Source organism: Salvelinus alpinus, chromosome 29 (genome assembly GCF_045679555.1).
Source record: "Salvelinus alpinus chromosome 29, SLU_Salpinus.1, whole genome shotgun sequence".
Taxonomy (NCBI): domain Eukaryota; kingdom Metazoa; phylum Chordata; class Actinopteri; order Salmoniformes; family Salmonidae; genus Salvelinus; species Salvelinus alpinus.
In genome coordinates, this window is record NC_092114.1 from 23624077 (window position 1) to 23650756 (window position 26680).

Here is a 26680-nt window from a genome sequence, read left to right on the forward strand (position 1 = left end):
TTGGTTAGAGCTACCTTTCCCTTAAAACACTCACAAAATTTGAGTTTGCTGTTCACAAGAGGCATTGCCAGATGTGAACCATGCCTCGAACAAAGGAGTTCTCAGAAGACCCAAGATTAAGAATTGTTGACTTGCATAAAGCTGGAAAGGGTTACAAAAGTATCTCTAAAAGCCTTGATGTTCATCAGTCCACGGTAAGACAAATTGTCTGTTAATGGAGAAAGTTCAGCACTGTTGCTACTCTCCCTAGGAGTGGCCGTCCTGCAAAGATGATTGCAAGAGCACAGCGCAGAATGCTTAATGAGGTTAAGAAGAATCCTAGAGTGTCAGCTAAAGACTTACAGAAATCTCTGGAACATGCTAACATCTCTGTTGGCGAGTCTACGATACGTAAAACACTAAACAAGAATGGTGTTCATGGGAGGACACCACGGAAGAAGCCACTGCTGTCCAAAAAAAACATTGCTGCACGTCTGAAGTTTGCAAAGGTGCAGCTGGATGTTCCACAGCGCTACTGTGAAAATATTCTGTGGACAGATGAAACTACAGTTGAGTTGTTTGGAAAGAACATACAACATTATGTGTGGAGAACAAAAGGTACAGCACACCTCATCCCAAGTGAAAAGTATGTTGGAGGGAGCATCATGTTTTGGGGCTGCTTTGCTGCCTCAGGGCCTGGACAGCTTGCCATCATCAACGGAAAAATGAATTCCAAAGTTTATCAAGACATTTTGCAGGAGAATGTAAGGCTATCTGTCCTCCAAATGAAACTCAACAGAAGTTGGGTGATGAAACAGGACAACGACCCAAAACACAGAAGTAAATCAACAGAATGGCTTCAACAGAAGGAAAATACGCCTTCTGGTCCTGACCTCAACCCGATTGAGATGCTGTGGCATGACCTCAAGAGAGCGGTTCACATCAGACATTACAAGAATATTGCTGAACTGTGAGAACATGAAAATGTATAATTGTTTGTGTGTTATTAGTTTAAGCAGACTGTGTTTGTCTGTTGTTGTGACCTAGATGAAGTGTGTGTCTGTGTCTGTGTGTGTGTGTACACTATTGGTCAAAAGTTTTAGAACACATTTTCATTCAAGGGTTTTTCATTATTTTTACTATTTTCTACATTGTAGAATAATAATGAAGACATAAACTATGAAATACCACATATGGAATCATGTAGTAACCAAAAGAGTGTTAAACTAATCAAAATATATTTTATATTTATTACTGCATTGTCGGAACTATTACTGCATTGTCGGAACTAGAAGCACAAGCATTTCGCTACACTCACATTAACATCTGCTAACCATGTGTATGTGACAAATAAAATTTGATTTTGATTTGATTTTTGTATTTGAGATTCTTCAAATAGCCACCGTTTGCCTTGATGACTGCCAAGAGTGTGCAAAGCTTTCTCTCAACCAGCTTCTTGAGGTAGTCAACTTTCAACCCAGAGCATATCGGAATACTTAAAAAAATCTCCGGATTTCTACCGCAAGCTCTGAACCTTTACACTGGATCATCGCAGCTAGCTAGCTGCTATCCGAGTGGCTACTCTTGGCTAACGTCTCTGTCCCAAAGCAAGCACCAGTTAGCCTGAAGTTAGCCTCGAGCTAGGCCCATCTCCCGGCTAGCCGAAGTGATCTATCAGACAATTCCTGGGCTTCAATACCTCTTTTGCAAATTGGCCTGGACCCTTTGCTGCCGACACGGAGCTCCGCCGATCCATCACGACTGGTCTGCCGTTGCGACATCCCCCTATGGCCCATCTGCTAACCCCGGCCTGCTAGCTGTCTGAATCAGTGTCTCCAGCTCGCCTAGCTACTCACTGGACCCTATGATCGCTCGGCTACACATGCCTCTCCCTAATGTCAATATGTCTTGTCTATTGCTGTTTTGGTTAGTGATTTTTGTCTTATTTCACTGTAGAGCCTCCAGCTCTGCTCAATATGCCTTTAGCTCGCCCTTTTGTTCCACTTGCCCACACATGCGGTGACCTCACCTGGCTTAAATCGTGCCTCTAGAGACAAAACCTCTCTCATCGTCACTCAATGCCTAGGTTACCTCCACTGTACTCACATCCTACCATACCCATGTCTGTACATTACGCCTTGAATCTATTCTTCCGCGTCCAGAAATCTGCTCCTTTTACTCTGTTCCGAACACACTAGACGACCAGTTCTTATAGCCTTTAGCCGTACCCTTATCCTACTCCTCCTCTGTACCTCTGGTGATGTAGAGGTTAACCCAGGCCCTGCAGCCCCTAGCAGCACTCCCATTCCCCAGGCGCTCTCATTTGTTGACTTCTGTAACCGTAAAAGCCTTGGTTTCATGCATGTTAACATTAGAAGCCTCCTCCCTAAGTTTGTTTTTATTCACTGCTTTAGCACACTCCACCAACCCAGTCTGAATCCTGGCTTAGGAAGGCCACCAAAAATCCTGATGTTTCCATCCCTAACTATAACATTTTCCGACAAGATACAACTGCCAAAGGGGGCGGATTTGCAATCTACTGCAGAGATAGCCAAACAATTCGAGCTTCTACTTTTAAAAATCCACTTTTCCAGAAACATGTCTCTCACTGTTACCGCTTGTTATAGACCCCTTTCAACCCCCAGCTGTGCCCTGGACACCATATGTGAATTGATTGCCCTCCATCTATCCTTAGAGTTTGTACTGTTAGGTGACCTAAACTGGGACATGCCTAACACCCCTGCTGTCCTACAATCTCAGCTAGATTCCCTCAATCTCACACATGTGATCAATGAACCCACCAGGTACAACCCTAAATCTTGGGCATCCTGACCAACTTGCCCTCTAAATACACCTCTGCTGTCTTCAACCAGGATCTCAGCAATCACTGCCTCATTGCCTGCATGCGTAATGGGTCTGTGGTCAAACGACCACCCGTCATCACTGTCAAACGCTCCCTAAAACACTTCAGCGAGCAGTCCTTTCTGGGCCGTGTATCCTGGAAGGATAGTGACCTCATCCTGTCAGTAGAGGATGCCTGTTTGCTCTTTTAAAGTGCCTTCTTCACCATCTTAACTTATGGTGGGACGGTAGCGTCCCACCTGGCCAACATCCGGTGAAATTGCAGAGCGCGAAATTCAAACTACAGAATTATAAATATTTAACTTTAATAAAATCACAAGTGTAATACATCAAAATAAAGCTTAACTTCTTGTTAATCCAGCCGCTGTGTCAGAGTTCAAAAAGGCTTTACGGCGAAAGCACACAATGCGATTATCTGAGGACAACGCCCCTCATACAAAAGCATGAAAACATATTTCAACCGATATAATAAAGTGAACTAATAAGTGCCTTTGATCTTCTTCTGTTGGCACTCCAAAAGGTCCCAGTTACATCACAAATGGTCCTTTTGTTCAATAATGTCCTTCTTTATATCCATAAAAACTCAGTTTAGCTGGCGCGCTTCAGTCTATAATCCACCCAGTTTCCCTCCATCAAAATGCATACAAAATTCATCCCAAACGTTACTAATAAACTTTTCCAAACAAGTCAAACAACGTTTATAATCAAACCTTAGGTACCCTAATATGTAAATAAATGATACAATTTAAGACGGAGAATCGTTATTATCTTTACCGGAGAAAAATACCAAAGAACGCGCTCTCTTCCACACGCTTGGAAACACTACAGCCAAAATGGGAGCCACCTAGAAAAACTACAATTTCTGGCTCATTCTTCCAAAAACCAGCCTGAAACTCTTTCTAAAGACTGTTGGCATCTAGTGGGAGCCCTAGGAACAGCATTCTGGGAGGATTTCGCCTTATAATAAAAGTGACAGCCATTGAAAACATTGGTAGGCTGATTTTTTTTGGGGGGGGGGGGTGGTTTGTCCTCGGGGTTTCGCCTGCCATATCAGTTTTGTTATACTCACAGACATAATTTTAACAGTTTTAGAAACGTTAGAGTGTTTTCTATCCAAATCCACCAATTATATGCATATCCTAGCCCCTGGGCCTGAGTAACAGGCAATTTACTTTGGGCACGCTTTTCATCCGGATGTGAAAATACTGCCTTCTACCCAAGAGAGGTTAAATAAACATGGCCCATTCAAAAAAAAATAATATAATAATAATTTAGAACTAAGAACAGATATAGCCCTTGACTGCCCTTGACCAGCACAAAAACATTCTGTGGCGTTCTGCATTAGCATCGAATAGCCCCAGCGATATGCAACTTTTCAGAAAAGTCAGGAACCAATATACTCAGTCAGTTAGGAAAGCTAAGGCTAGCTTTTTCAAAGAGAAATTTGCTTCCTGTAGCACTAATTCCAAAACGTTTTGGGACACTGTAAAGTCCATGGGGAATAAGAGCACCTCCTCCCAGTGCATGCTCTTCAACCGATTGCTGCCCGCACCCTCCCGCCCGACTAGCATCACTACTCTGGACGGTTCTTACCTAGAATATGTGGACAACTACAAATACCTAGGTGTCTGGGTAAATTCTCCTTCCAGACTCACATCTCCAATCCAAAATTAAATCTAGAATCTGCTTCCTATTTTGCAACAAAGCCTCCTTCACTCATGCTGCCAAACATACCCTCGTAAAACTGACTATCCTACCGATCCTTGACTTCGGCGATATAATTTACAAAATAGCCTCCAACACTCTACTCAGAAAACTGGATGTAGTCTATTACTGTTCCATCTGTTTTGTCACCAAAGCCCCATATACTTCCCACCACTGCAACCTGTATGCTCTCGTTGACTGGCCCTCACTACATATTCGTCACCAAACTCACTGGCTCCAGGTCATCTATAAGTCTTTGCTAGGTAAATCCCCAACTTATCTCAGCTCACTAGTCACCATAGCAACACCCACCCGTAGCACGTGCTCCAGCAGGTATATTTCATTGGTCATCCCCAAAGCCAACACTTCCTTTTGCCGCCTTTCCTTCCAGTTCTCTGCTGCCAGTGACTGGAACGAATTGCAAAAATCACTGAAGCTGGACTCTTATATCTCCCCCTCTAACTTTAAGCATCAGCTGTCAGAGCAGTGTACCGATCACTGTACCTGTACATAGCCCATCTGTAAATAGCACACCCAACTACCTCATCCCCATATTGTTTTAATTTACTTTTCTGCTGTTTTGCACACCAGTATTTCTACTTGCTCATCTATCACTCCAGTGTTAATGCTAAATTGTAATTATTTCACCTCTATGGCCTATTTATTGCCGACCTCCCTACTCTTCTACATTTGCACACACTGTACATAGATTTTTCTATTATGTTACTGACTGTATGTTTGTTTGTTTAACTCTGTTGTTTTTGTCGCACTGCTTTGCTTTATCTTGGCCAGGTCGCAGTTGTAAATGAGAACTTGTTCTCAACTGGCCTACCTGGTGAAATAAAAACATCTCTGTCCGAGCCGGAAAGAACCGGCGCAATGGAGTATGGTCATTGTAGTTAATTACTCATTTTATTATTTTCCCTCCCTCCCTCAGTGTTATTGATCGTTTTAGTTGAGAGTTCTGAAGTTTTGGGACCTGGTAGAGTTGGTTGGCCTGTCTATGGCAGGCTGAGCGCCACCTCATGCCAGCTACGCGCCCTGGCGAACGTGCATCCTGGTTGGCATAATCAGAGGTGTGGATGAAGGCAAGCCTAGAATGCTATTCTAATTGGACCTGCTGTCCCATTGGCATGTGTTTGCCAATGGTTTTCTTTCCACTCCTGAGGCCGGTTCCAAACCAAATGCCATACAACACGGATGCATGGCAGTTCTGCATTCTTCAAACGTATTGTTCTCATTGAAAACAATTGGCGTAGCAGATTTATTTGGTGCATAATTTAGTCTGGTTTTCAAGCACTCTAAATACTTACTGGGAGCTGAACCAAGTACCATAGAAGTCATGATTCAGTTATGATCGGCCCATTGGTCCTATCTAATTTCATGGTGTCATCACCCGTCCTCATGTTGTCTTTCCCCATAGGCCTGTGAGAAGTGATTTCCTTACACTTTAAGAGAAAGAGGTGGCTAAGCATGCTCAATTCTCAAATGATAGATGACTTGATAATAGTGATGACAGGACTGTACAGTGATCAGGCTGGTTGACTTATCACAGTGTAGTGTTACTCAATGGCCAGCCAGTTAGACCCACGGTGTGGCCCCAGTGTTGAGGAGGGAGGGGGTCACACACATACACTGGGAGTGAAGGGGGTCAGAGAGGGCTTTTTTTAAGAGTGGGTCCTGCTGAAAAGGAGAGGTGTCATGTTGCACTCCGCCCGCTGTAAGATCTATGAGAATGCTGAGGTGTCTGTTTGATGTTGTCATCTCGTTAAGACACTGGATTGGGTGTGCTGGCTGGGACACACTAGCTGAAACATTGTAAAGAAAGAACCTACCTGAGAGGGGCAAAGTTTTAATAAATATTAGACCACCAACACCCTCCATTTAAACCTCCATCTGTACTGGATAACACCCTCAGCCGAACCTGTTGATCTGGGATGAATACGGTTGAACATGGTTACTTGGACAGGAGGGGGACCTGATCCTATATCAGCACTCCTACTGTGAGAGGCTTTATAAATACAGGCCCTGGTCCTCTCCTCCCTTCCCTCCCTTCCCACTCTGTCCCTCCACCAAAGCACCATTTTGTGCCTTGAGGTCCATTCAAAGCAGGCCTCTCTATCCAATCTAATGACATTTTCCATGGAAGTCTCCTCACCCTGACAGAACCCAGCCTGGCTGACTGACACTTAATAAAGCCCAGTGTTTGGCTGGCCGATTGAAAGCAGGTGGTGCACTGCAGTCTCTACTCTCTCTGTATGGAGTCAAGTCTTGTGTGTCCCTATCTGTGCTGTCCCGGTCGAGACACACGCACACATACGCGTGCACATACAGACGAGACACACACACACACACACACACACACACACACACACACACACACACATACTGTCCAGTTATGAGTGTGTTGGACTAGACAGTCGCAGCCCTCTCGGGCCCACAGCATTGACCAGTCCAGCAGTCACTCCCTGCAGTCACAGCCTGACACTCAGTCCTGACATCCCAGCTTAACAGCAGCCAGCCAGGCGACAACAAGCAGCCTTTTGTAAGTGCTGAAAAAACATTGGGTAAAGCCAGCTAATACACTCCGGGTCAATATAAGAATAGCCCTACTGTACGTTCTCCTTCCCATTCAGGATGAATGGGCTATGATGAATGGACAGAGTGGTCTTGGCATCATGACTGTGTGATGGTAGAGTATGAGTAAGCAGTCTTTGTTCTTCTGTTTTTGGCCGTGCAGCATTTCTGGTGAAAGTAAATGTCAGGGCATTCATACTTCTTGCGCTTCGCGAGCAGCGCAGAGTTCTTGAGCAGAGCTGTTGTCAAGGAAGTGACTTTGTGTTTATACAGGACCTCCCACCCCATCCTACCGTCAACCAATCATGTCAATGCGGAGCTATGCAGAGCCCTCCGCGTTGTTACAAAATTTGAGAGGCGCACGGCAATGTGGTACGGAGGTCAATACGGCCTCCACAATCCTCCAGAGGCTCCGCAATTGCGTCACACCCTCCATACGGAGTCTCCGACCACATTTTCGGCTCAACCATAAATTGTCTTTAACTCCCGCTGGCTCTTGTCAACTCTGGGATTCGACGCTATTGTTCTTAGTCTATTTGAAATGTATTATTTCGGGCTGAATCCTATTGGGTTGTCATATGGGCCTGCTAGTTTCTGTTATACAATTCTTGTGTGTATTGGAGTCATCCTTACCGTAGTAAAAAAATAAACGGATGCGTTCGAAAGTTCAGATTAAGAAAACAGGAGTCAACATTCTGCCGACACATCGGAACAATAATCCATAAATCACTATTCTAACCCATCTCGTTGAATCTCATTTGCTTCGCTCGCTTCCTCCCTCGGCGCATTGGAAGGAGGTGAGAGCCCACTCTCCGGTGAAACTCGATCCTGTGGACCGAAACTATCGCTTGCCCAGAAGTCGTCTGTGTGATTCTGGAGCTCGTGAAATGGAACATTTGTCTGTCGTTGGCCCTGTTCCGCTCTCTCTCCTCCAGTTCTCCAGGCCCCAGTGAAGCAGAAAGGCAGTGGTGTGAGAGGCAGGCCAGGGGGGCTGGGGCTGGCCATCAGGCCAGGTGGGTGTCATCACCCAGGCTGAGCAACACAAGGCTGTCCTGGTGGGGGGCTGGCTGGTCCTTCTCTTCTGAGTGCTTCTCCTCTGTTTAGTAGTTTACTGTAGCTTTAAGTGAAGTGCCTGGGTCTAGTACAGTGTAGCTTTAAGTGAAGTGCCTGGGTCTAGTACAGTGTAGCTTTAAGTGAAGTGCCTGGGTCTAGTACAGTGTAGCTTTAAGTGAAGTGCCTGGGTCTAGTACAGTGTAGCTTTAAGTGAAGGGCCTGGGTCTAGTACAGTGTAGCTTGTTGTGAAGAGCCTGGGTCTAGTACAGTGTAGCTTGTTGTGAAGGGCCTGGGTCTAGTACAGTGTAGCTTGTTGTGAAGGGCCTGGGTCTAGTACAGTGTAGCTTGTTGTGAAGGGCCTGGGTCTAGTACAGTGTAGCTTGTTGTGAAGGGCCTGGGTCTAGTACAGTGTAGCTTGTTGTGAAGGGCCTGGGTCTAGTACAGTGTAGCTTGTTGTGAAGGGCCTGGGTCTAGTACAGTGTAGCTTGTTGTGAAGGGCCTGGGTCTAGTACAGTGTAGCTTGTTGTGAAGGGCCTGGGTCTAGTACAGTGTAGCTTGTTGTGAAGAGCCTGGGTCTAGTACAGTGTAGCTTGTTGTGAAGAGCCTGGGTCTAGTACAGTGTAGCTTGTTGTGAAGAGCCTGGGTCTAGTACAGTGTAGCTTGTTGTGAAGAGCCTGGGTCTAGTACAGTGTAGCTTGTTGTGAAGAGCCTGGGTCTAGTACAGTGTAGCTTGTTGTGAAGGGCCTGGGTCTAGTACAGTGTAGCTTGTTGTGAAGAGCCTGGGTCTAGTACAGTATAGCTTGTTGTGAAGAGCCTGGGTCTAGTACAGTGTAGCTTGTTGTGAGTGTACTGCAAGTCCAAGTTCAGGTGCTTTGTCTTGCCATAGAATAGGCCGAATTAATGTGCAGACCAGGCACATCAATGCGAGAGATGCAGTTAGCTGCATACGTCTTTGGATGTGGTTATTGGACCGGCAGATCTAAAGGTATCGTTATGCCTAGAGATGGAACGGCCTGGTTACGGGTAGGGTTGGGGATAGTAAGTTAGGTTAAAGGTTACGTCAAGGGCTAAGGTTAGGCGTAGGGTTAGCAAACCACTGTACGGAACCATTGACAATCTGCCGGCTATATCACTGCCTACATGTTTTGTTCTTGAGTAGCATGTAGTTGTCTCCATAGGCTGATAGCTCACTAGAGATTTGATCTCAGCAAACAACCAGCGAGGGTGACCTTTATAGAGGTCCCCCATTAACAACCAGCCTGTTAGATAATGTGTTCCAGACAAGGAAATGTCACATTAGTTTTTCTCCTGTTTCTGTTCTTCCGGCTCCCTTGGTTATCTGCAGTAATACTTGCATGAACTTCAACACTGTGGGCCAACAAATCCACTAACTTGCAAAGAGGAGATACTGCTAGCACAATTGAAGTGTCCGTGCTTATTCACAGTCTGGAATAGGCTGATGTTGGCATGACCCTTATCATACAACAGACACCACCTCCTCCACCTCACTCAGAGGTAGTTCTATAGAGCAGGGCCAATGCCCATTCAGTGTGTGTGTAATGAGTGGGGGCTTTGAGGATGGGCACTGTGTGTGTGGAAGGGGTCTACCCAGCTGGCTGTGGCTGTGAGAAAAAGCGTGACACGGCTGCCCACTCCCTCCTAATTGGATCTGGTAGGGGTGTTTTTATTGAAATCACTCACAGGTGCAGGCCCCACTTTAAAGTGGCTCACTACTTCTGAGAGCTTTCAGCTGTCGTGTGTGTGTGTGTGTGTGTGTGTGTGTGTGTGTGTGTGTGTGTGTGTGTGTGTGTGTGTGTGTGTGTGTGTGTGTGTGTGTGTGTGTGTGTGTGTGTGTGTGTGTGTGTGTGTGTGTGTGTGTGTGTGTGTGTGTGTGTGTGTGTGTGTGTGTGTACGCACCCACCCATGTGAGTCGGTGTGTGTGTGTATTATTTCTCAGACAAAGACATTTATTTTTTTCAGACTGTACCCATTTGGTTTAATAAGTCCTATCGTCTAAGAACAGGTTTGTAGTCCTACCGCCAGTTTGTGAATGAGAACGGGATGTAGAATGAGCTGAGGTATTTTTACCAGGCCAGGCCTGCACCTGTAACCCACCTTACCCCCCCCCCCCAAGGCCTCATCCAGCGAAAGGTATTCATAAAGGGAGGAAAATGGGACAAGTATGATGAGGGTGAGAGTGTTTCCAGGCCAGAAAAATTGTACTCTACTCCCATAGCATTATAATCCGCTATTTATTCCACTCGCCCAGAGTAAAAAAAAAAAAAAACAACAATTAAAGTGATATGAAGGACTGTAACAGCCCTGAGCAAGCAATCTAATGGGAAGACAAACACCTTGTCCTCAAGTGTTGTTAAACAAGGTTATTGAACATGTCCTTCTCTTCCTCCCTCTTTTCTGTCCTAGGACATTCGTAACACGGTGGGCAACGTTCCCATGGAGTGGTACCAGGACTACCCTCACATCGGGTATAACCTGGACGGGAAGAAGATCTTTAAGCCCATCAGAAGCAAAGACGAGCTGGATGAGTTCCTGGACAAGATGGAGAACCCAGACTACTGGTGAGATGACAAGGAGCAGATTAGCTCTCTCTCCAACACCCTCTCTCTAACGCACGCTCGCTCTTCTTTCTCTGTGCTTTTGTTCTGGGAGAAGAGTATCTGTGAACCTGTTTTCACATCTGGTCTCTCCCTCCATCTCCCCCTCCACCAGGCGTACGGTTCATGACAAGACGACAGCCTCAGACATTCGTCTGACAGACGAGCAGGTGGACCTGGTACACCGCCTCCAGAAGGGTCAATTTGGCGACGTCAACTTCAACGAGTACGAGGTAAAGACTGCCCTCTCACTGCCTGTATCAGGGTCCTATTCATTTGGGCCAAACGTAGCAACACGTTTTTTTACAGAAAAGTAAACAAGTGTTTCTTATTGGACCAATTCTGCTACTCCCTCTCTGTTTCAGTCCATATTTATTTTAATTTTTTTGGTGCCTAGTGAATACGACCCAGTTTTCACTGTGTTGACGGCTGGCTGCTCTGTTTTGTTAAATGACTGAGCAGATAATGGCTAAAGCATAGCAGCCATTAGAGCAAACTAGACCTCAGTTCATTAGCCCATCCACTTATGTTCTCCACATAACCCAAACCTCGTCTGCACTCCACTCCTCGTCACTTAGAACAAGTCAGCCGAAAGCAAACCTGGGTTCAAATACAATCAGAAATCATTTCAGATACTTTAGCTGTGATTTTATTGAGTTGCGTGTTGCAATGGAACCAATAGAAATGTCCAGCAATTGCAAACCCCGCCCAACTGGCACTGCAGGCAGACGGGAGCAAACGCTCAAAGTATTTGCCAGATTTCATATAGTAGTTGAACCCATGTCTGGAGAGGAGTGAGTTCTCCTGTGCTGCAGTTAACAAGGTTTGCGGGAGACGTTTAAATGAATAGTGTTGAATTAAGAAGCCACTGCTGTAGTGTCTAGAATCTAGATGGTGTCATGGCTATCATGGAATCTCGTTAATGCCGGAGTTATTACAGAATCATATTAACTAATTTGTCAGGTGCAAAAACAAGTGTTTTTAAACTTTTAACACGAGGACTGTAAAATAAGAATATAGCAGGCTAACTCTGTAATGTCGTCATCAGCTACCTGTCTTGGACTTTGGTGGTCCAATGATTCCAGTCCACAGTAATTGGGCTGTCTATTAAACTATGGGTTCCCAGACGTTTGTTTCACAAGGGTCTGTCTTCAATCCTAGCAGACCTTGTTTACTTCAGACTTCAGGCTGTGTTCCAAATGTATTTAGCTTATTCTGATATTTTTTTATTTATTATTGTGTCTTGTTTTGTATTGCTAGATATTACTGCACTGTTGGCGCTAAATAACATAAGTGTTTCGCTGCACCTGCGATAACATCTGCAAACTGTGTACGCGACCAATAAACGATCTCTTTTTCTCTCTCATAAACGCTGTGTTTATCTTTTAGTCGTCAGTGGACTTCTTCACGAACGAGGTCATGATTCATCCGGTGACTAACAGGCCCCAGGACAAACGGAGCTTCATCCCCTCACTCATAGAGAAGGAGAAGGTAGGTGTCTTTCTTTCTTACACACTGTCTCTGTCTACCTCTTTCAAACTCTCTTTCTTACTCTCTCTGTCTACCTCTCTCTCAAACGCTTTTTCTCTCTCAAACTCTCTATTTTTCTCCCGCTCTCTCTCTCCCCATTCTAAATACCTCTCTGTTCCTCTCTGCTCACTCAACAGCTTCATGTTTTATGCTGTTAATATATATTTACAATAAATATATAGCAGGCGTTACCACCAGTTTGAATCCTAACTGCTCACACATGTGTGGCGTTAGAATGTAATGATCCCCGCATAGTTTTTCAAGTGGAAGCGGAGGTGAAATTGTGTTATAATGGGGGTTCTGAAATTGGAGGCTTCGAGACGTTAGAGACCCCCCCAAACCCTCAACAATAAAAAGATAGAAACCGTAGCTTTATTAGCCCAGCAATACTTTTTATTAATGTCGGTTTGGTTCTATTCCACTCATTAATCAAGTTAGTCTTTTAGATTTTACGAAGCAGAGCAAATTCTCCCCCATTTTAATACTGTTTGATTGAATCTTTGTACGTTCGTTTTAGACATGTGTTTACGCAAACACACACACACTTAAGTTTCACCACTACTGTTGGCCTGTCTCTCTCTCTCCCAGGTTTCGAAGCTGGTCCATGCCATAAAGATGGGTTGGATCAAGCCCCGTAAGCCCAAAGAGCGCACCCCTCAGTACTACGACCTGTGGGCCAAGGAGGACCCCAACGCCATCCTGGGGCGCCACAAGATGCACGTCCCCGCACCCAAGAAGAGGCTGCCCGGACACGAGGAGTCCTACAACCCTCCGCCTGAGTACCTTCTCACAGAGGAAGAGGTAAATACTTAATTCATCTCAAAATTCTTAATGTGAATAACATGATGTTCATAGTCTTTGTAATAGTATAAGTCATGATCAATAAAAAGTCACAATACGGTGCAGAGCGTTCGATTTAACAAATATCTGCCGTTTTCAAGAGATTGTTAAATAGATGTTAGAACTATTTGGTTTTAATATCATCACAGTCAGAACTACACAGTTCAGATTATTCCACATGTATCTCTATCAGAGTTATACAGCAAGTAACTGCATGCTTTTCATGATCAGTAAACATCAATTGATCGTGTATTTTCAGATACGTTAGGGTAGCCTATCCATTTGGAATTAGCTTGCTTTATCAGAGATTAGGCTTTTGGAAAGAGCTTGACTACGGCAAGTCCTCGTCCTGGTAAAGTTGTCTGTGGACTACTGTCGTCACCACTATAGATGGCAAGCAAATCAAGCCATCTAGTTTATCCCCTGAAAGTTAGCATGTCAGCTAGCCATGATATGGTCTGTAATTAGCTAGTTAGCCAATTTGAAGTGGTCCATCAGTCAATGTATCCTATCATGTCTGTCAGCGGCAATCATGATTAAATACTGTTAAAAACAATGTTGAAATGGGATAATGTTAGCTAATTTCGCTAGGTATGCCTACGTTGGTGGGAGATAAAAGTACATTAGGTGTACTTATCACTATGTTTAGCCAACTGTACAAAGTTTCTACCGGTAGCTTGTAAAGTAAACATTATCAGCTAACAGTACATCAGCAAATGTACCCTTCTGCTGCTTGACAGGTAGAGCCCACAAAGCATGGGAAATGAACCTAAACCACCCGGGTATATTCAGGTATAGGTCACTTTTATTAGATATCACTCAAATATCCAATATTGGTGGCCAATATTGAGATGTATCGTGAGGCTACCCTGACGTATCTGAAATGACATGATCAATTGATTTTAACTGATCATGAAAAGAACTTGCTGTATAACTCTGATATACACTACCTTTCAAAAGTTTGGGGTCACTTAGAAATGTCCTTGTTTTTTAAAGAAAAGCAACAAAAAAATGTCCATTCAAATAATTAGTGTCTAGTTTGAGAAACAGACGCCTCACAAGTCCGCAACTTCATGAAATAGTACCCGCAAAACACCAGTCTCAATGTGAACAGTGAATAGGCGACTCCAGAACGCTGGCCTTCTAGGCAGAGTTGCAAAGAAAAGCCATATCTCAGACAGGCCAATAAAAATAAAAGATTAAGATGGGCAAAAGAACACAGACACTGGACAGAGGAACTCTGCCTAGAAGGCCAGCATCCAGGAGTCGCCTCTTCACTGTTGACGTTGAGACTGGTGTTTTGCGGGTACTATTTAATGAAGTTGCCAGTTGAGGACTTGTGAGGCGTCCGTTTCTCAAACTAGACATTCTAATGTACATGTCCTCTTGCTCAATTGTGCACCGGGGCCTCCCGCTCCTCTTTCTATTCTGGTTAGAGCCAGTTTGCGCTGTTCTGTGAAGGGAGTAGTACACAGCGTTGTACGAGATCTTCAGTTTCTTGGCAATTTCTCGCATGGAATGTCCTTCATTTCTCAGAACAAGAAAAGATTGATGAGTTTCAGAAGAAAGTTATTTGTTTCTGGCCATTTTGAGCCTGTAATCAAACCCACAGATGCTGATGCTCCAGATACTCAACTAGTCTAAAGAAGGCCAGCTTTATTGCTTCTTTAATTAGGACAACAGTTTTCAGCTGTACTAACATAATTGCAAAAGAGTTTTCTAATGATCAATTAGCTTTTTAAAATGATAAACTTGGATTAGCTAACACAACGTGCCATTGGAACACAGGAGTGATGGTTGCTGATAATGGGCCTCTGTACTGCTATGTAGATATTCCATGAAAAATCTGCCGTTTCATTTACATTACATTTAAGTCATTTAGCAGACGCTCTTATCCAGAGCGACTTACAAGTTGGTGCATTCACCTTATGATATCCAGTGGAACAACCACTTTACAATAGTGCATCTAACTCTTTTAAGGGGGGGGGGGGTTAGAAGGATTACTTTATCCAATCCTAGGTATTCCTTAAAGAGGTGGGTGTTTCAGGTGTTCCAGCTACAATAGTAATTTACAACATTAACAAAGTCTACACTGTGTTTCTGATCAATTTTATGTTATTTTAATGGACAGAATTTGCTTTTCTTTCAAAAACAAGGACATTTCTAAGTGACCCTAAACTTTTGAACGTTAGTGTACATCATACAGTTAGTTGCCTGCAGACATAAGTCCCACTCTTGAAATACCTTAACTTTGTCTATAGTAAAATGGCCTGCACTATATACTGTAGGCAAAGTACCTCAACTCTGTAGCATGGATCAACTGTAACATTTTGTTAATCCCTCATTAGCTACAGTAGGAAGACCAATCATTCATAACTTATCAGCCAGTCATTAGTATACAGACCAATCATTAACCAGTACACATACCAGTCATCAGTATACAGACCAATCATTAACCAGTACACAGACCAGTCATCAGTATACAGACCAGTCATTAACCAGTACACAGACCAGTCATTAGTATACAGACCAATCATTAACCAGTACACAGACCAGTCATCAGTATACAGACCAATCATTAACCAGTACATAGACCAGTCATCAGTATACAGACCAATCATTAACCAGTACACAGACCAGTCATCAGTATACAGACCAATCATTAACCAGTACACAGACCAGTCATTAGTATACAGACCAATCACTAACCAGTACACAGACCAGTCATTAGTATACAGACCAATCACTAACCAGTACACAGACCAGTCATCAGTATACAGTTAGACTAACCATTGGTTCTTCCTCCCCCTGTCAGAGACTGGCGTGGGAGCAGCAGGATGCAGAAGACAGGAAGCTCCCGTTCCTCCCCCAGAAACACTCCTGTCTGAGGGCCGTGCCCGCTTTCTCCCGTTTCATCCACGAGCGCTTCGAACGCTGCCTTGACCTTTACCTGTGTCCCCGCCAGCGCAAGATGAGGGTGAGACTAGAGACCCCGCCTGAATGTCTAGCTAAATAGTTCATAGTTAACCAGTTGCCGGAATCATTTTTATAATAGAAGGACTTTGTTGGTGTGCATTCTGCAAATATTATAAGTGAAGCTATGTGTCTCATTTAGAAGGACCTCTATATTGTCAGATCAATTAGGTGATTCTCCACTCGTGACTCAACTCTATTCATCTCACTTGGTCTCCACAGGTGAATGTGAATCCAGAAGATCTGATCCCCAAGCTGCCCAAACCCAAGGACCTGCAGCCCTTCCCCACCACCATGTCCCTGGTAGGTCAACCACTGAAAGTGAATTTCTGTGTGTGATATTTGATTGGAAATGTACCTCATGGGCTGATGGGCCTAAAAATGTATGTTAAGTGGGCATCAATCATGACCTTTATGATGTGTCCTCTCAATAGGTGTACCGTGGCCACACCAGTCTGGTGCGCTCCATCAGTGCGTCTCCCACCGGCCAGTGGCTGGTCTCAGGTATGTGTTAGCTCACTATTCATCAATGTAGTAACGTCTCTGACTCTGTTTGGCTAGCTCTTCAGTTGGCAATTTTCTCAGTCAGGAGCTAACTGTCTCCCTGGCACTCCTTTTCTTCATTTTGCCTGTCTGAGTCAGTAGCTAACTGTCTTGCTCTTTCTGAGTCAGTAGCTAACTGTCTTGCTCTTTCTGAGTCAGTAGCGAACTGTCTTGCTCTTTCTGAGTCAGTAGCGAACTGTCTTGCTCTTTCTGAGTCAGTAGCGAACTGTCTTGCTCTTTCTGAGTCAGTAGCGAACTGTCTTGCTCTTTCTGAGTCAGTAGCTAACTGTCTTGCTCTTTCTGAGTCAGTAGCGAACTGTCTTGCTCTTTCTGAGTCAGTAGCGAACTGTCTTGCTCTTTCTGAGTCAGTAGCTAACTGTCTTGCTCTTTCTGAGTCAGTAGCTAACTGACTGCTTACATCATCCCCCAAAACTTGAGCAATGATGTCATTGTTCTCCAGGCAGTGCTGAGATGTGTAGCGTAAGACAGGTGACCCATACTGGGGCTGTCTGAATCAGAGAGGGAGAGAGAGGCTGGAAAGAATCCAGGGTTTACAGACCAGGAGATGAGCACAGATGCATTTAGGCTCTGCAGCTAGGCGGCCATAATTACTGGAACACGTCTAGGATGATAAATCAATCACAGATCTCCTAGTGTGTCTCCTTTCCCTTCATCCATCCAAGACGCAAATTGTCTTTGTGTCTTTTATAGCTTCTGGCTGCCTGTCTTTTCTCCACAGCCACAGTCAGGCAGAGAACAATAGGCTACGACTTTACTTAGGTTGTTAATGTTGGTGCTATGTAGAAAATCATCCCTCGTGGTTTGGATTTCTGTGATGAAGGGTAGCAGGCAAAACAGAAGCAATGTAATTACGCACATCGCATTGACTAAAGATTCTTACCAGGAAAAGGATGTGTACCATTGAAAGCGGTAACTTGATATACATAGAAGTGAATTGAATAAGATGGAGGTGAGGTTAAGGAAGGAGCGTCTGTGGATTGCTCACTCAGTGTTGTGTAGTTTCCATCAGTTTAATATGGTCTGGGCCTGGGGCACACTGTCAGATATGAAGTAAAGGCCTTGCTCATATAAAACTACGGTGGCTGTGTCTTTCCACAGGCATGCAGTATTACTGTATGTCTGGAAAGTCTTTGTTCCGTACCAGGACTAAGGCCTATCGTAGTCTGAATAGGTTTGATTATTGCTAGTATTCTAGATACTGTACAGTATGAAAAGAGCACGGCGGATTTATCATTTGTGCGCCAAAAAATGTATAACGTAAAATGGTCACATCAATTTTTAAAACTTTTAATAACAATCTAACTTTTAAAAATAGTCTTTGCTCCCTGGCCTTACTCTACGACGACAGGCATGTGAATCCTATTCCCCAAGCCATGGAGACATACTGTCCTGTTATTCATACTGTATGATGTGTAGTTTCATTTAAACACTGAAAGGCGGGTCAATAGCCTACCGATAGAACTCCAAAAGGATGTCAGTTACACCTGATTTGATTCATTTTCCGTTCACAGCTGTAACAGGCCCTTGGAGAGGGAGGGAGATGACGTGGGCTAGTCAGAGGAGATAGAGGTGAAGGAGGGAATGAGTGAGCAAGGCTGCGAGGCAGCAATTTAGTGTCAATATCTGTTAAGTCGTCCATAACAAAGGATTTAATAAAGGCCCATATGCAAAACCACTACAGTCAGTGCCACTCTTTTATCTTGCAGTAAAATATATTCAACCAGTCGTAAAGCCCTCTTTCCCACAGTAATAATGGCAGTTGACAACCTCCTAGGACTTGCAGCCGCCGAACCCTACCACCCTCACCTCCCACCACTTTGCTTTCTTATTGTGTTAGGGTTCACAGATAATTAATTCTATATCAGTGTGTGGTGACTTTTAATAATGACTTTGACCCGCCCTGTCTCTAGATAGGGGACTGTCTGTCTGGGCACGTCCAAACCTGTAAAACATGATGATGACCGACCCTACTCAGAGCATTCTCTCAGGACTGGAATTAGTTTCATAGCCTTGATAATGCTGCTTATTTTTCATTTTGTTGCATAGCGACAGTTATAGACTACATCCCAAATGGCATTCATAGGGCTCTGGTCAAAAGTAGTGCACTACGTAGGGAATAGGGTGCCATTTGGGACACAAGCAGTACATTGTACTGAGCATCCTGGGTTGCACTGGGGCTTGACTGTGTACGGTATATTCACACCCACACTCCCAGCAGTAAACAAACGTGGGTTCTGGTGTTCCTGGCTCAACATTCCCTACTAATGATGTGGCCACAATAGGTTGCGTGTTGCAGTGGCAGCTCCTCCAGCTCTAGCCTCCCTGACAGGCAGCGTTCCCTCTGAAATCTGACTAGGGCTGAACCCTCAACCTTCAACCCTTCCCTAGTGGGAAGGACTGGGAAGGAAAGTACAGAACAGGGATGTCTCTTAGATGTCTCTCGTTCTCCCTCTCTCTCGTTTTCTCTCTCGTTCTCGCTCTCTCGTTCTCTCTTGTTCTCTCTCTCGTTCGCTCTCTCGTTCTCTCTCTCTCGTTCATTTTCTCTCGTTCTCTCTCTCTCGTTCTCTCTCTCTCGTTCTCTCTCTCTCGTTCTCTCTCTCGTTCTCTCTCTCTCTCTCTCTTCTCTCTCTCTCTCGTTCTCTCTCTCTCTCGTTCTCTCTCTCGTTCTCTCTTTCGTTCGCTCTCTCGTTCTCGCTCTCGCGCTCGTGCTCTCTCTCTCGTGCTCTCTCTCTCGTGCTCTCTCTCTCGTGCTCTCTCTCTCGTGCTCTCTCTCTCGTGCTCGCTCTCTCGTGCTCTCTCTCTCTCTCGTGCTCTCTCTCTCGTGCTCTCTCTCTCGTGCTCTCTCTCTCGTGCTCTCTCTCTCGTGCTCTCTCTCTCGTGCTCTCTCTCTCGTGCTCTCTCTCTCGTGCTCTCTCTCTCGTGCTCTCGTTCTCGTGCTCCCTCTCTCTCGTGCTCCCTCTCTCTCGTGCTCCCTCTCTCTCGTTCTCCCTCTCTCTCGTGCTCCCTCTCTCTCGTGCTCCCTCTCTCTCGTGCTCCCTCTCTCTCGTGCTCCCTCTCTCTCGTGCTCCCTCTCTCTCGTTCTCCCTCTCTCTCGTTCTCCCTCTCTCTCGTTCTCCCTCTCTCTCGTTCTCCCTCTCTCTCGTTCTCCCTCTCTCTCGTTTTCCCTCTCTCTCGTTTTCCCTCTCTCTCGTTTTCCCTCTCTCTCGTTTTCCCTCTCTCTCGTTTTCTCTCTCTCTCGTTTTCTCTCTCTCTCGTTTTCTCTCTCTCTCGTTTTCTCTCTCTCGTTCTCGCTCTCTCGTTTTCTCTCTCGTTTTCTCTCTCGTTCGTTTTCTCTCGTTCGTTTTCTCTCGTTCGTTTTCTCTCGTTCGTTTTCTCTCGTTCTCGCTCTCTCGTTTTCTCTCGTTCGTTTTCTCTCGTTCTCTCTCTCGTTCTCTCTCTCGCTCTCTCTCTCTCTCGTTCTCTCTCTCGCTCTCTCTCTCGTTCTCTCTCGCTCTCTCTCTCGTTCTCTCTCTCGCTCTCTCTCTCGCTCGTTCTCTCTCGTTCTCTCTCGCTCTCTCTCGTTCTCTCTCGCTCTCTCTCCCGCTCGCTCTCGCTCTCTCTCTCTCTCCCTCTCGCTCTCTCTCCCGCTCGCTCTCGCTCTCTCTCCCTCTCGCTCTCGCTCTCTCTCTCTCTCTCTCTCTCTCTCTCTCTCTCTCGTTCTCTCTCTCTCGTTCTCTCTCTCTCGTTCTCTCTCTCTCGTTCTCTCTCTCTCGTTCTCTCTCTCGTGCTCTCTCGTGCTCTCTCGTTCTCTCTCGTTCTCTCTCTCGTTCTCGCTCTCTCGTTCTCGCTCTCTCGTTCTCTCTCTCTCTCGTTCTCTTTCTCTCTCGTTCTCTTTCTCTCTCTCTCTCGTTCTCTCTGTCTCTCGTTCTCTCTGTCTCTCGTTCTCTCTCGTTCTCTCTCTCTCTCGTTCTCTCTCTCGTTCTCTCTCTCTCTCTCGTTCTCTCTCTCGTTCTCTCTCTCTCTCGTTCTCTCTCTCTCTCGTTCTCTCTCTCTCTCTCGTTCTCTCTCTCTCTCTCGTTCTCTCTCTTTCTCTTTCTTTCTTTGTCTCGCTCGCTCCACAACAGGAAGACCACAGCCCTGTAAACCAGAGAGCAACAACACTACCAAGAGGCTACCTACCATTAACTGAGGGACATGTTTTTGTGACAGCTGGCTGGCTGTGTCATTCGGTGCTCACTCAGATGGTCACCATTGTGTTGGGTTCCACTTCTACTACTGCCATTACAGGGTTAATACTTAGGCCATAAGCTGCAATCATCATTTGGATATTGAATCGCCGGTCTGTTTTTGTTTGGCGCTAGAAAGAGGAGAGGATGTAAGAGGATGTTAGAAAGAGGAATGTAATGTTACTACCTGGGCTTTCAAACCAAGGTGTCCTAGAAAGAGGAGAGGAATGTAATGTTGTTACTACCTGGGCTTTCAAACCAAGGTGTCCTAGAAAGAGGAGAGGAGTGTAATGTTGTTACTACCTGGGCTTTCAAACCAAGGTGTCCTAGAAAGAGGAGAGGAGTGTAATGTTGCTACTACCTGGGCTTTCAAACCAAGGTGTCCTAGAAAGAGGAGAGGAATGTAATGTTGTTACTACCTGGGCTTTCAAACCAAGGAGTCCTAGAAAGAGGAGAGGAGTGTAATGTTGCTACTACCTGGGCTTTCAAACCAAGGTGTCCTAGAAAGAGGAGAGGAATGTAATGTTACTACCTGGGCTTTCAAACCAAGGTGTCCTAGAAAGAGGAGAGGAATGTAATGTTGTTACTACCTGGGCTTTCAAACCAAGGAGTCCTAGAAAGAGGAGAGGAGTGTAATGTTGTTACTACCTGGGCTTTCAAACCAAGGTGTCCTAGAAAGAGGAGAGGAATGTAATGTTGTTACTACCTGGGCTTTCAAACCAAGGTGTCCTAGAAAGAGGAGAGGAATGTAATGTTTACTACCTGGGCTTTCAAACCAAGGAGTCCTAGAAAGAGGAGAGGAGTGTAATGTTGCTACTACCTGGGCTTTCAAACCAAGGTGTCCTAGAAAGAGGAGAGGAATGTAATGTTGTTACTACCTGGGCTTTCAAACCAAGGTGTCCTAGAAAGAGGAGAGGAATGTAATGTTGTTACTACCTGGGCTTCCAAACCAAGGTGTCCTAGAAAGAGGAGAGGAATGTAATGTTGTTACTACCTGGGCTTTCAAACCAAGGAGTCCTAGAAAGAGGAGAGGAATGTAATGTTGTTACTACCTGGGCTTTCAAACCAAGGTGTCCTAGAAAGAGGAGAGGAATGTAATGTTGTTACTACCTGGGCTTTCAAACCAAGGTGTCCTAGAAAGAGGAGAGGAATGTAATGTTGTTACTACCTGGGCTTTCAAACCAAGGTGTCCTAGAAAGAGGAGAGGAATGTAATGTTGTTACTACCTGGGCTTTCAAACCAAGGTGTCCTAGAAAGAGGAGAGGAATGTAATGTTGTTACTACCTGGGCTTTCAAACCAAGGTGTCCTAGAAAGAGGAGAGGAATGTAATGTTGTTACTACCTGGGCTTTCAAACCAAGGTGTCCTAGAAAGAGGAGAGGAATGTAATGTTGTTACTACCTGGGCTTTCAAACCAAGGTGTCCTAGAAAGAGGAGAGGAGTGTAATGTTGTTACTACCTGGGCTTTCAAACCAAGGTGTCCTAGAAAGAGGAGTGTAATGTTGTTACTACCTGGGCTTTCAAACCAAGGTGTCCTAGAAAGAGGAGAGGAATGTAATGTTGTTACTACCTGGGCTTCCAAACCAAGGTGTCCTAGAAAGAGGAGAGGAATGTAATGTTGTTACTACCTGGGCTTTCAAACCAAGGTGTCCTAGAAAGAGGAGTGTAATGTTGTTACTACCTGGGCTTTCAAACCAAGGTGTCCTAGAAAGAGGAGAGGAATGTAATGTTGTTACTACCTGGGCTTCCAAACCAAGGTGTCCTAGAAAGAGGAGAGGAATGTAATGTTGTTACTACCTGGGCTTTCAAACCAAGGTGTCCTAGAAAGAGGAGAGGAATGTAATGTTGTTACTACCTGGGCTTTCAAACCAAGGTGTCCTAGAAAGAGGAGAGGAATGTAATGTTGTTACTACCTGGGCTTTCAAACCAAGGTGTCCTAGAAAGAGGAGAGGAATGTAATGTTGTTACTACCTGGGCTTTCAAACCAAGGTGTCCTAGAAAGAGGAGAGGAATGTAATGTTACTACCTGGGCTTTCAAACCAAGGTGTCCTAGAAAGAGGAGAGGAGAGGAATGTAATGTTACTACCTGCGCTTTCAAACCAAGGTGTCCTAGAAAGAGGAGAGGAATGTAATGTTGTTACTACCTGGGCTTTCAAACCAAGGTGTCCTAGAAAGAGGAGAGGAATATAATGTTGTTACTACCTGGGCTTTCAAACCAAGGTGTCCTAGAAAGAGGAGAGGAATATAATGTTGTTACTACCTGGGCTTTCAAACCAAGGAGTCCTAGAAAGTCCCTACTCCATCAAAGTACCTCCCCCTGGAGCCTCAGTAGATTGTGCTGACCAATAGCGCTGCTCCCATCTGTTGACTTACATTGTGGTTTGCCCACGACAACTGAGCCTTGAACTGTGCTCTGAGGTTACAAACCACACGCCCGTTTTAGTTTTATTCTCTACATTTGCTAAATGCTCTCATCCTGTCCAGTGACACAGCCTTGTATTTATGTCAGATTGACATAAAAATATTCTCCTTGTCGTATTCTCAAGTAGGCGAGTAAGCACACTCCTGGATGTGTTTCAGAGGAAACCATTGAAATGGACCTAGAAGGAAGTCCCTCAGTAGAAAAGGAACAGCATAGTTGTGACTTCTTAACAGTTTCACAGCTCTAGATCTCTCATTCACTAGTGATTCCTTTCCAACGCCTGTGCTGCCTGACGGACGAGTTTCTCTCACTTTCTCTCTAAACCACCAGCAGCCCTGGATGCAGCCTCCCGGTCGGGTCGGGTCGGGCCTGTCCCTCCAGTTCTATATCTGTTTCTGCCAGAGAGCTCAGTACTTCAAATAGATTATGTTTGTTCAGGATCTGTTTTTCCCTCCGTGTTTTCCTTGCATTTATGGAGCGTTCAGGTATAGAAGTTAAAATACAACTATTTTACTACTACCTCTCACTCTTACGTTGGAGCGGTTGAGCGTCCGTGGTGGTGTTATCGAAGGTGGTTGGTTTGCGTAGCGTCTGTGAGTTCCCAGATGTCCGTATTGTGTGCCAGCAGTAAGGAGCGATTGGCTCCTGTGGTTCTGATTAGGACCTGAATCTTTCTTTCTCAAACCAACCTCAACAGGAAAGGGAAGACCAACGGACGCTAAAGTTCTTTCATGCCAAAGTATTGTCCAAAAGAAAGGTTGAGAAATCTCACTGCGCCATGGCTCCTAATAAAGCTGTGATGGCAAACCAAACTGCAAAATCAGACCAATACAGGAGGTTACTAGAAATATAACCCCTCCATGTCCGTAACATAGAGATGAAACCAGTAGAGGTATAGTGGCAGAGAAAAAGCCTGTCAAATGCAAATGATCCTTAGGCAGTAGTCTGATACTGCATGCGCTCCCAGAAGGCATTAGTGAGTTAGTGTGTGCAGAGGGGCCCGATGTGTCATTGGCTGTGTCCCACGAGGCCCTATGGACTCTGGTCCAAAGTAGTTCACTATATAGGGAATAGGGTGCCATTTGGGGATGCACACATTGTGACCGGCAGTTGGAGAGGCAGAGGCAGTCTGTTTTCACTCAGCTGATGAGCAGTGGGCTGGCCAGGAAACCTGTCCCGGCCCGCCATGTCTGCTACTTATGATGTGTATTATACACATTCACACAGATAACTTTTAACGCATATGTGAACCACACAGATAACTTTTAACGCATATGTCAACCACACACACACAAGGTATTGATAATGTATTGAAGAGGTGTATATTCTATTTTTGAAATATAAAGATATGCTACATTACCTTTAGGTTTTATCTGCACTTTCCCACTGTTACTGTATATCACAATATTATTCATCAACACAGCCTCCCCATCAACTAACCCCTAAACCCCTGTCTAGTAGTGACACGAACCAGGCCCACTCCCCCTCTGCTCCCCCCCCTCTACTCTCCCCCTCTACTCTCCCCCTCTACTCTCCCCCTCTGCTCTCCTCCTCTGCTCTCCTCCTTTACTTCCCTCCTCTGCTCTCCTCCTCTACTCTCCTCCTCTCCCCCTCCTCTACTCTCCTCCTCTATTCTCCTCTACTCTCCTCCTCTACTCTCCTCCTCCTCTACTCTCCTCCTCCTCTTCTCTCCTTCTCTCCTCCTCTTCTCTACTCCTCTACTTTCCTCCTCTTCTCTACTCCTCTTCTCTTCCTCTCCTCTACTCTCCTCCTACTCTACTCCTCTTCTCTTCCTCTCCTCTACTCTCCTCTACTCTACTCTCCTCTCCTCCTCTCCTCCTCTCCTCCTCTCCCCCTCCTCTACTCTCCTCCTCTACTCTCCTCCTCTACTCTCCTCCTCTACTCTCCTCCTCTACTCTCCTCCTCTCCTCCTCTACTCTCCTCCTCCTCTACTCTCCTCCTCTTCTCTCCTCCTCTACTCTCCTCCTCCTCTACTCTCCTCCTCTACTCCTCTTCTCTTCCTCTCCTCTACTCTCCTCTACTCTCCTCCTCCTCTACTCTCCTCCTCTACTCTCCCCCTCCTCTACTCTCCTCCTCTACTCTCCTCTACTCCCCTCCTCTTCTCTCCTCCTCTACTCTCCTCTCCTCTACTCTCCTCCTACTCCCCTCCTCTTCTCTCCTCCTCTACTCTCCTCCTCTCATCTCGTCTACTCTCCTCTTCTCTCCTCCTCTATTCTCCTCCTCTATTCTCCTCCTCTACTCCCCTCCTCTACTCCCCTCCTCTACTCCCCTCCTCTCCTCCTCTCCTCTACTCTCCTCCTCTACTCTCCTCCTCTCATCTCGTCTACTCTCCTCCTCTTCTCTCCTCCTCTATTCTCCTCCTCCACCTCCCTCCTCTACTCTCCTCCTCCTCTACTCCTCTTCTCTCCTCCTCCTCTCTTCCTCTCCTCTCCTCTACTCCCCTCCTCTTCTATCCTCCTCCACTCCCCTCCTCTATTCTCGTCCTCCTCTATTCTCCTCCTCCTCCTCTACTCTCCTCCTCCTCTACTCTCGTCTACTCTCCTTCTCTCCTCCTCTACTCTCGTCCTATCCTCCTCTACTCTCCTCCTCCTCTATTCTCCTCCTCTACTCTCCTCCTCCTCTACTCTCGTCTACTCTCCTCCTCTCCTCCTCTACTCTCGTCCTATCCTCCTCTACTCTCCTCCTACTCTCCTCCTCTACTCCTCCTCTACTCTCCTTCTCTGCTCTCCTCCTCCTCTACTCTCCTCCTCTCGTCTACTCTCCTCCTCTGTTCTACCCCTCCACCATTTAGTTTCTGCTCCCCTCTCATTGAGGTTAGTCAGCCTGCTAGCTCAGAGCTTTCCCAGTTTATTTATGAGCCACTTTAAGACTTTCACGCTGTGGTAACTCAACGACGCGCGGTGTCCGGAGACCACACCTGCTGCCGCTGGGGCTGAGCTGACCAGCTTACTGACTGGCGTAAGTGTGACTGTGATGCATGTATGAGCACACGCACACAGTCACACACTTACGCACGCTCGCATACACATTCTCTCACACAATCACACACACACATTGCTGTTAAGGGCCCCATGTTAACCCTGTAGTCTGACCTTTGACCCTCTCTCTCCCTCCAGGCTCAGACGATTTCACTGTGCGCTTCTGGGAGGTCAACACGGGGCGCTGCATGAAGACTCTGGAGGTGGGCGGAGCTGTGAAGAGCGTGGCGTGGAACCCCAACCCAGCCGTCTGCCTGGTGGCCGTGTGCTTGTAAGTCTCCTCCTCATACAGTCTCTTTCCTCCTAATGGGTGCTCTCTTAAAATCCTCCCCTCTGTTTTGAGGTGTCTGTGTCTTCA

General features: G+C 45.7%; 1 protein-coding gene across 2 annotated transcripts in view; it reads left to right on the top strand.

Moving 5' to 3' along the window:
• LOC139559336 (ribosome biogenesis protein bop1-like) overlaps positions 1-26680 on the top strand; it is a 121622-nt gene that overhangs the window by 73743 nt on the left and 21199 nt on the right. For both annotated transcript variants that reach the window (XM_071375258.1, XM_071375259.1), the window contains exons 4-11: positions 10600-10754; positions 10906-11023; positions 12180-12281; positions 12909-13121; positions 15976-16137; positions 16356-16436; positions 16568-16637; positions 26461-26593. In XM_071375258.1, coding sequence (XP_071231359.1) covers positions 10600-10754; positions 10906-11023; positions 12180-12281; positions 12909-13121; positions 15976-16137; positions 16356-16436; positions 16568-16637; positions 26461-26593 — 1034 coding nt within the window. The remainder of the gene's footprint in view (positions 1-10599; positions 10755-10905; positions 11024-12179; positions 12282-12908; positions 13122-15975; positions 16138-16355; positions 16437-16567; positions 16638-26460; positions 26594-26680) is intronic.